Raw genomic sequence first — 10,915 nt, 5'->3', positions numbered from 1 at the left:
TATTTTATATTTTATTATTTATTATTATTAACTGATAGTTATAACTACTTCGTTATAAGTGTACTACTTACAAAGAAAAAAAATATTTTTAATATTAGAATTGAAACACAAAAATATTTTATAGCTAAGTCATGAAGACAATATAAAATATAATATCAAATAAAAATAAATGTCAAAAGAATTGGGTATTAAAAACACAAAAACAAAATTAATGAACCTTAGGTATAATGTTATTATGTTTTATTATTAAGCCTATAAAATTATATAATCTCTTATTTTATAAAACATAATAATAAACTAGATATTATATTGTTCATATGTACCTACTTAATAGTATAGGTATGTACATTTTAGAGAATTAATGTCATAAATAACATATATATATATCTGCCATAGTAACATGCATTTAAATGGATAAACCAGATGATAGATTAGCAGACAAATTTTCAATATCATCTAAGAGATCATCGATATTGCTTAGACCTGATATTGAAATATCCGTATTGTTAGATGAATGATCAATTTCTGTTGGATATTTTGATAATAAATCAAAGATATCGTTCATTTGAGAGGATTGTTCTGGACTTTGAAGTGTTGGACTTACTGTAGAGTTATTTGCACTGTATGTTGAATTACCTGCAAAATTCCAAAGTATTTTTAAATTGTTAATTAATCAACTTAGTGATTATACAAATTTGAATTTCTAAAGAATTAGACATTTATTTAACAAAATACATTTTTGTTTTAAAACATATTAATATGTTCATATATATTAATAACGTACCAATATTTGGTTGAAAATATAAGTCTGCTTGTCCATACATAGTGTTAGAATTTTCATTTAGTAATTTATTTTCTATTTGTGAATCTGTCCATGAAAACGTAGACGAAGGTTTAATATAAACACTGGTATTTGGTGGCAATTCTGTAATATCATTAGAAGAGCCAATTGGAGCCAATTTCTATATGTATCAAAGACAGTGCCGGCGCTAGGTATTGCGGGGCCCTGGATATAGGTATTAACCTTTAGGTTCCTAGAGAGGGGCGAAATTCTAGCTTTTTTTTAAATCAGGATTTTTTTAAAAAATATTATTTTTCTTCGAATTTTGAACAATAACTATAGAGATAATAAATATTTATATTATCATTTATTGTAGGAATCCTACCCGACGGGTATCGTCAAAATATTACGCTTTCGTCGTATCGATAAAATTTCAATGTGTCTCACGGTATTAAGTTGATAATTAAAAACCACGGGGCCTTGGACAAATGTCCAATTTGTCCTCCTCTAGCGCCGGCACTGATCAAAGATAATATTAATTTTTAAACAAATCTATCATAATGTCGATTAATAATAATAAAAACCAACCAATATTTTAATGTATAAATTAAGTAATCATGTTCTACTCCACTGTTCCCTAGTTAAAGGTCTTGGGATATCTTTTGATTCTAAATTCTTATTTACTGACCATATAATATCTATGAAAAATAAAGCCCTTTCCATGTTAGGCTTTATAATGCGTAATTTTTCAAATTTTAATGACCTCTAAATGTTGACTCTTAAATGTTTTTATACCTTTCTCGTAAGATCTCATTTAGAATATGCCTCAATAATCTGGGACACTCAAAATATGAATTTTCATTAATCTCATAGAATCTGTACAAAATAAAGTCCTTCGTTTTATCTGTTTAGTGCAATATTTTACGGTCTAGGACGTTTTGGAGCCTCCTTTTTGGTGGCGCAAGTTTGGTGAGACAATATGATTTAATTTAAAAATCTGTGCATTTGACAAATATATATGGGACACGCTAATTAATAAACAGTGTAACAAGTTGAATTGTGAAAAAGGCATTAAAAATAGTATCCTAATAACAATAATAGTGTTGAAGTTTATCATTTTATTTTTATAGTTATCTAATTTGTCGTAATAACTGATAAAAATTAATTCGATTTATCCGCACATTCCCACATCGTATCCGCAACGTCAAACCGATCGTTTATGAATTTTCTCAGAAAAATTATACAAAAATAAAATTTTAAGATAACTTGACCTGTTTGATTAGGATAATACAAAATACAATTTTTTTTTTTTATAAATATGAGTATACCTAATCGTATATCTTTTTTTTTAATATTTTAGTCTAATAAATAAAAATATATATGAATTAATAAGTTATATTCAGATAAAATAAGTTAATTTTTTTAATTTTTATAATTCGTTATTTATAATTTATACATAGAGGCTGTCCCATATATAATGCACACATTTTTAAAACTATGGTGCTAAAAAGGTCAACGCCAAAACAGCAGCGCCAAAATGCTTGTGTCCGAATATTTTAAGACCCTCTCATTCTGGTGACGAAAATATTATAAACTTATTAAATCTAAATTTTTTTAAAGAAAGAAGAAATATCTCATTTGTAAAATTTTTAATCAAAATTCTAAATAATAAGATTATTAAATTTATTTTTTGTTAAACCAAATTAATTTCAATATAAATATCCATAATGTTAGAAATCAAAAATGATATTATATTCCAAATTCTTCACTTAAGTATATAGATTTATCACCTATAAATATGTTATTAATCCAAGAAAACTCTGTTAAGGATATTATAGATTTCCTCATTTAATAGTTTGTTTTTTATTTTTTCTCTTTTCCCTTTCTCTTGTATGATAATTAATTTTTATATTTAAAAATTTAATTACATTATTTTAATCTATAAGATTATTAATGTAATAGTTTTTTCCCTCCTCTTTTTATATTATATTTCAATTTTAATTTAAACTTTGACTATATCAACTGCTGTAGGTAAATTGTTTAGACTTTAAAATTTGGTATTTAGACCGTTATTATAAATGAATAAATAAATAAATAATATAATGAAATTTCATACCAAGAATTTCTTTGATCGATTCGGATTCAAAAGTATTGTATTGGTTTGTCGTCAATATTTCTGGATAATTTAGTTGCTGATCCATGTTCACTAAAGTTATAGAATTACTATTTTAAACATTATTCTTTAGTTATTTAAACACTATATACCATTATACTAATATAAATAATGAATATATTACTAAGACATGCATTTTTCTTTTAATATTCAATATATCCATTCAGAATGATAATTCATACAATTATACATAATAAAAATCACAGGAGTTGCATTAGGTTAATGAAAACCTTGATCTAGATATATAACTGTTGATCTAAAGATAAAATAAAATATTTAAAGTAAATTGGTTTAAAAAAAAAAATATTAATACAGTCAACTAGCTTTAAAACGAATTTCAAAGGACCGAGCAAAAAGTTCTTTACATAAAAATTCATTATATCAAAAGCATAAATCAACAAAATTTGTTTAAACGATATTTAAAAGAAAACTTAGATTTTATTAGATTTTTATAATTACATATCTATATACAATATTAGATTATTATTAAATATTTTATTAGATACATTCATACATGTTTTGTTTATTATATACATACTTATTTATTTTTTTTAAAAATAAGTTATTTTTTTTTTTTTTTGTATGTTGCGTTTACGCGATTACGTGTTGTCCAAATTTAGAATATTACAAAATACACTGTAGTCAATATTATGTCTTTGTAAAAAACTTAAGACGGCGCGGAGACCTAATTTTGCTTTATTCGAACTTACGGGGGGCTCTTCGTCATCAGCTTTATTCAAAATCTCATTGTCATTGAGAACTCCACAGATAACCAAATCTTTGTCAATAGCAACAAATTTTTATTTATATTTAATATAACTTACATTTAACAGACGTGTATCATATAAACGATACATGAACATTATCTTATCACATAAGAATGGCTGAAAAAAACTCGTAAAACGTGAAGTATCAATCTCCAAAATTGTAAAAATTCGTTACATTGCATGAAATTTAGTCAAAAAATCTTCGTTATATCGAGGGGACCAAAATGCATTCAATTTTTCGTTATATCACGAGATTTTGAAGGGTCCGACAGTTTTATACATTATATCGAGATTTTCGTTATATCGAACTTCGTTATACCGCGAGTTGACTGTAATATAATTATAGAATACCTATACTTTGAGAATTGAGAAGAAATGCAGATATCTGGATTCTGGAAAATATTATCTAACGATATTAAAATTACTATTGAGGTTAGCCAGTTACATATGTAAGTATTATTAAAATATATTTGTTAGTTATACCATAGACTAGATTAAATCTAATTAAATTAAATTAATTAATTTATTCTGTGGTTATTACTATTACATTGGTTACTCCAATATTGCAATTAAAAAAAAAAGAATTTTACTGTTTTATAAAATTGTAATATTATTAAAATAAGATGTAAATTATCAGTAAATTATCAGTAAAAAAAGGTCATTATTATTTTTTCTTTTTAGCATCATACTTTTCACTATAAAGTTATCACTTTTTCTGTAGGTAGATACCTAAAATTTTCTGTTCAAACTTGACTAGAATAAATTGTGTATGTTATAAATTTCATCTGACAAATGGATTAAAAACAATATAATACCTACTAGTGATGGGCAATTCTTGAAAGTGAATCGATTTAAATCAAAATGAAAAGAACGATCCAAAAAAAAAATCGGTGGCAAAAGATCGATCTTTTAAAGTATCTATTCGAAAAAAAACCCAAATTTACGGCTTTTATGATTAATAGATGTCGCCGTTCTTTGCTATTTTGTGCTATTCCATGTTTATTATTATTAATTAAGCTTAGAGATAATGAAACACACATTAAAATAATTGAATAATATAATACATATTAGTTAATCTAAGGAAATTAATTGAAAAATATTTAAATTTAAAATAAAGAAAGAATTCTAATATGTTACATAGTACAAGAGCATGTACTTTAGGGCCTTTAGGCACTTGTATTCAATATGATCCATATTCCATGGTGCAAGATCAATATTTTACCACTGTTAATTATTTTATATTAAATACAAATTGGTAAAGCTGCTTTTCTAATCAATAATCTGATAACTGATTGTAGAGTTTTTTTTATTTTGAAGGTGATAAGTTGATGAAAAAAATTTACTCTGGTTAATTAATTCAATATAAAGTATGTAAATCAATAATTAGATTACAAATAATATATTCAACACTAAAAGTTAATAGTTGTTAGCTAAACTCTGTTAAAAATAAATGAATTGATTAAATTTTAATTACAACCTAGGCCACACATGGCACATCTAGATGGCCAATGTGTAATGCAGTATCAATATTTTTAAAATAATAACCAAATATTTTTCGAAATACAAATTTTAAATATTATTAGACGTGATAGAAAGTAGAAACAGATGAGATAGTGTTACACTGTCAAAGTGTAAACACTGTGAAAAAATCGATTCGATTCGATTTTCATAAAAATGAATCGATTTATGTAAAAGATCGGACCATAGAAATCGATTCAAAAGATCGATTAATCGCAAGAAAAAGATCGATTCAAATCGCCCATCACTACTACCTACATATTTAATACATTGTAAAATTTACAATTTAAAATTAATATAATAGATCGTTATACAGTGCAGTTTTTGAATGTTGAACAACTTTTTCTTTTTTATAAAATGTAATTAGATTACCATCTGTTGGTGTTTGATCTTTTACTTTCGTCTGTTCACAAAACATGTTAGAATTTGTATTTGTTAATTGATATGTCGATTGTGTAGGTGTTGTCCATTTATTCTCAGAGGAAAATTGATCATAAACATTGGGGTTTAATGGTGGACAAAAAAAGCCACTAGAACTGCGGTTATTTTCTGGGATAGTTGCTGTACAAAAAAAAAAAAAGGTTCATATTATTGATTTTAAAATACTAATTGTCATTTTTTAATAATATTCAAACCTATATTTTCTACTGCTGATTCAAAAATATTATATGGAACATTCGTTAACACTTTAGTGCAATTTGGTATTGATTGCTGTGACACGTACGCTAAAATTAAAATTATAATGCTATTAATATATTGTACCTAAGCAGTGTTGGGACTTATCTAGATCAGCGGTCGCCAACCGGTGGTCCGCGAGAAAATTTAAGTGGTCCGCAGAATAATTTGAACGTTAGGTACGTACAGAATATTTTTGTCGTTATTTCCCAAAAAAGTTAGACCCTAGACATGGTATTATATGGATAATAGATCCATTACAACAAACAATGAAAATAACAAGTTAAGTAGTTAAGTTAGTTAGTTTTTTTTTATAACCGAAAAAAAATACCTCATCGATTTATTTAACGGTATTTATGTAAAAAGCTTTTATAAACTAAAAGTAGTCCATACAATTTAGAGTACGTATTTAGTGGTCCGTGAGGTCCAAAAGGTTGGCGACCGCTAATCTAGATAAATAGTTGTTTGTTATATAAATAATTATTTAAGATACAAATTTCATCTGTATACAAAAAAAGAAATACAAATTTGTTTTGTTAATTTATTTTATTGATAATTTACTTATAATTTGAATTCTTAAATTATTTCGGGAAAAAAATTACACAACAATACATATTATTAACTTTTTCGTTTAGAGTCCAGGGTCTTGTGATCGGACACACTCGAGTTGGGTCCCAGATTTCAAAAACAGCATGTATTGGGTCTAGACGTATTTTATGGAGTATATGAGTTGGGTCCCAGTATATTTTATAGAGTACATGAGTTGGGTCCCGATATATTCTAGTCTAGATGTTGTTTTTTATTAATTTCAAATCATTAGTATCTATCGAAAGTATATCGCTGTTTTTCATCTCAGATCTAATGATCTTTGAAGGTCGTGTAGAAATATCATCTTGTGCTTTTCTTTTAACCGAGTTACTTAACTTTTGTCTATTCAGAACCTTCTCATCACATTTTTGGTGATTATGATGTTACATTTCTCTATTATGTCTAAAGTTCAAGATAGTTTTAAAAAACACTTACAGGTATTACGATAACACTTCCAACATTGTACATCATTCCGCAACATTTTGTGGAAGCGAAATTTAAATACGTCTTTAAAGATAATTTTTTTACCTTTTTCGCTTGACATGAAATCCATAATTTAATTTTTATATGTAATATAACAACAAAAAAAACAGGCTATACTTTTTATATTTTATATTTTATTAGATGGACTTTTAGCCTTGATACGTGCCGGTATATTGACAAGTTACAATATGATTATAAGATTGTAAGATAAGATATTATCGATTATTATTAAGACTACTCTTATAATCGGAAATTACCATTGCTCAATTCGTGTATTAGGGTAAGCTCAAACGGACCACTTTAGAACCACGCTACGACCGCAAAACGGTGGTCGCTCGTGGTTGATATATTAAGAATATATATAATAATACGAAAAATGCAATTGAACTCAGACGGACCACTTTCTGCCGTCAGTTTCGACTTCAGTCGCATCGTGTCGACTGTATCACCCACGAAATTGTGGTCATTGATGGTTGAGCGTAACACACAAGTTGCGACACGTCAACCACTTTCCGACCACTTGCTACCAGCATTTATTATTTTATGTTTATAGAAATATCATTGATATCTGTATAATCTATACATATATTATTATCATTATTATTTTATGACTTGTGTTATGAAATTTGTCGATTAGTCGAGTTGGTTGAGTTGTTCAGTAGTACATGCTCACGTGCTTGGTGTTCAATACGAGATAAATTATGACTGAACAAAGTGAAAACGACGACGCATTTGACACAGAATTGTTTATAGAAGAATTGCATAATTTACCATGTACTTGGAATTATACCTCTAACAGTTATAGTAATCGTATTACAAAAGCTAAAGCTTGGGAGTCTCTTTTTATTTTCAATAATAGGAATGACCCAAAATTGTCGCTTCTTACGACGCTGCATTCTTCGCTGTAATAAAAGTAATAACAGTGCTTCCTCTTCAAAGTCCATTTTTACACTAGCAAAACATGTAATATTTTTATGTAAAATAGAACGTACGCCACATTTGTGGTTGTGATGTGGTTATATTGACGTCGGTTCGGACTTCTAACGACCACAAAAAAGTTGTTTAAAAGTGGTCGATTTCGCCGACAGTACAACCACAATTTAACCAAAAAAAATCATTCACGAGTGGTTCGTGTGAGCTTAACCTTATCGAATAACATCGGAGACCCAACTCGTGTTTATTTTAAGCGATCAAATAGCTCGGGACCCAACTCGCGTTTTCCCTTGTGATCAAATAAAGACTAATCGTTATTATGTTATGTTGAAAAGCAGTTAGGTCAAAGGTTCCTAACCAGGGTGCCGCGGCACTCTAGGGTACCGCAAACTTAAATTTAAGGTGCCGCAAAAATATTTGAAATATACATTTATTTTTAAACGCCTTCATGAAAAATATAGCACTGTGAGTAATAAAACAGACTATACTATATGTCTATAGTATAAAACCTATTGTGTATAATTAATTAGGTACATACAATATAATTTATATAACACATATAATTTTCACATAGTAATACTGAAATGTTCAGTCTATTTTAATTTTCATACTGGTTTGATTGCTATAGATTTAATGTGAACTGTTTTAAGTGAAATAATTGTGACTTTATCTTATCTTTATTGTTTATTAATGCTAAATAAAACCGAAGTTACAAAATATAAATTTAAATATACGATATATTACTATTGGGGATTCAGTATAAACTATAGAGTATAAGGGCATAGACTATAGGGTGCCTCCAAATTTTTAGAAAATAATAAAGGGTGACGTGAGTTAAAAAAGGTTGGGAACCTCTGAGTTAGGTCATTGGGGTAGGGGAAGGCGTGGCTTGCTACTAGTTGAAAGTTGCTATTTACATCACATATTGGGTACAAATATAATAATAATACTAGATACCCTAATTTGTTAAAAATATCACAATAGTAAATTTACTTATATTTTTTTACTTACCAGGATTACGTGAACATTGATTAAAACTATCTCTGGAAAGTCTAATTCTTTTTCTGTTTTTAAAATCTAAAAATGTCAATAATTTTAAACATTATATACCAACATATATACATATATATGTGTGTATAAAAAAAATATTGTTTTTATTTTTTTATAGTAATTGATTGACTTATTTAAACCTATTTAATAATTTTTAACTAAGAAATAACCCCCGATCACTCCTCTAAAATAAATATTGGGCACAAACCTGAAAAATCCGGGGTTAGTATAAAAGGATAACATTCACCATACTTGCCATCTGAAATTCTTCGTAATTGTATTTTTACATGAACTGGATTTTCAATCTAAAAACCATTTTCATAAGTATTTAACTAAGTATGCAAAATCTCATAAAAAATGAAACTATTATTTTTATTTTCATACTTACATTTCTTAAATAATAGGTAGGCGTTTTAAAACATATAGCTGTATGTTTATGAACATCTGAAGGATTAAAATCAGCTACACATTCCCAAATAATTTTGCCATTTTTCATTTCAAAAAATCTGATTTCGATGTCATCTAAATTATTAATTTTCTATTAAAAGTAAAGAGCGAGATACTGGGATTTGGTGAGTTACAGGGTCATATAACTCAGACTGATTTAAGTGAGTTGTTCTTATACATTTTCAATTAATATGTACCATGGTTTTAAAACCGTTCTAAATGAAAGAGAATAGAATAGATTAATATCTAAATCTGAATATATTTTGCATTACTATATTAATAAACATACTTAAATATTTTGTAATCAAGTCGAGTAGACACTTTTATATAAAAAAAAAAAATCACATAAAAGTATAACGTTTGGACTTCGATTAAATTAATTTAATAACAGTTTTTATTATAATATACATATAGTATACATGCTAATACGAGTATTCTGTATATATACTTCTAACCTCTGTAATTAATATTTTCAGGCGATAATATAACAATTTTCCTAATATTTATAGTAACAGTATATATAGCAGGGGTGGCCACAACGAGGCTCACGAGCCACATGCGGCTCTTAAATCAGTTGCGTGCGGCTCTTGAACTAAATTTAGACTAAACTTAATTAATATAAAATTTGTTAATATCGTTAGAAACGTCAGATAGCATTTTTATTGCCGTCGATTTCGTTATTACGACCGCGTCAGACGACGACGATAATTCCCGGCGACAATTTCCGTTATCGCGTTTCCGCGTTAATGTTTTAAATATATTTCTGTGTGTAGTTGTTGTATGCTGTTTGAATACAGTTGTAGCCTAGTGTCCGAACAGTTACGATTTTATCTAAGAAGCGTAAATATGAAGAGGAGAATCGAGCTTTTAGTACAGACTGGGAGGAAGAATTCCTTTTTGTAGAAAGAAACGGGAAGCCAATGTGTCTTTTATGTCAAGTAACTTTGTCACAGTTCAAGGCCAGTAATCTAAAACGCCATCATGACAGTAACCACAGTGGTTTTAATAAAGATTTTCCTGTTGGCTCTCAGTTAAGGAAAACCAAACTGAAATCACTCAAAGAAAAACTTCATGGCCACAGTAGAGTTATGTCAATGTTTACCAAGGAAGCAGATTTAACAAATGAAGCTGGCTTCATCTTGGCATTTAATATTGCAAAAGCAAAAAAGCCTTACACAGAGGGGGAGTTTATTAAGCAAAACATGGCTCAAGTTATTTCTGTTTTAGAACCGGAAAATAAAAAACTGCAGAAATTAATAAACGAAATGCCTGTTGCTAGCGCACAATAGAGAGGCGAATTTCTGTTATTAGTGCGGATATTTTAAAAAATTTACAAACAAATTTAAGCAAGTGTTTAGCAGTAAGTCTGGCACTGGACGAGTCTACTGATATTAAAGATATGCCACAATTTGCCATATTTGTGAGGTATGTGTCAAAAGACTTAGAGGTGGTGGAAGAACTCTTAGACCTGGTTACTTTGAAGAAAACTACTCGGGGTTG

At 27.9% G+C, this 10,915-nt stretch overlaps 2 protein-coding genes across 2 annotated transcripts; one reads left to right on the top strand and one right to left on the bottom strand.

The window, feature by feature from the left end:
- Window positions 1-264: 264 nt before the first annotated feature.
- LOC112683695 (dorsal-related immunity factor Dif-like) lies at window positions 265-9,624 on the bottom strand. The gene is made up of 8 exons (XM_025554838.1): window positions 9,357-9,624; window positions 9,177-9,273; window positions 8,930-8,995; window positions 5,875-5,964; window positions 5,612-5,800; window positions 2,898-2,987; window positions 785-925; window positions 265-636 (listed from the first exon to the last, which is right to left on the bottom strand). The coding sequence occupies exons 1-8, from the start codon at window positions 9,462-9,464 to the stop codon at window positions 407-409; spliced, it is 1,011 nt and encodes a 336-aa protein (XP_025410623.1). The 5' UTR covers window positions 9,465-9,624; the 3' UTR covers window positions 265-406.
- Window positions 9,625-10,335: 711 nt separating this feature from the next.
- LOC112683643 lies at window positions 10,336-10,704 on the top strand. Its single transcript, XM_025554764.1, has one exon. It carries the CDS (start codon window positions 10,336-10,338, stop codon window positions 10,702-10,704), a length of 369 nt encoding a protein of 122 aa, XP_025410549.1.
- Window positions 10,705-10,915: the final 211 nt, after the last annotated feature.

The sequence above is a fragment of the Sipha flava genome, unplaced genomic scaffold (assembly GCF_003268045.1).
Source record: "Sipha flava isolate LNK unplaced genomic scaffold, YSA_version1 232_pilon_pilon, whole genome shotgun sequence".
NCBI lineage: Eukaryota > Metazoa > Arthropoda > Insecta > Hemiptera > Aphididae > Sipha > Sipha flava.
This window is presented reverse-complemented; position numbering and strand designations above follow the sequence as displayed.

Coding starts and splice junctions, on each gene's coding strand:
- LOC112683695 (XM_025554838.1), bottom strand. CDS start 9,464: ATGAAAAATGGCAAAATTATTTGGGAATGTGTAGCTGATTTTAATCCT. Junction 9,274..9,356: donor CTACCTATTATTTAAGAAAT/GTAAGTATGAAA, acceptor AATGGTTTTTAG/ATTGAAAATCCAGTTCATGT. Junction 637..784: donor ATATTTTCAACCAAATATTG/GTACGTTATTAA, acceptor GGAATTTTGCAG/GTAATTCAACATACAGTGCA.
- LOC112683643 (XM_025554764.1), top strand. CDS start 10,336: ATGTGTCTTTTATGTCAAGTAACTTTGTCACAGTTCAAGGCCAGTAAT.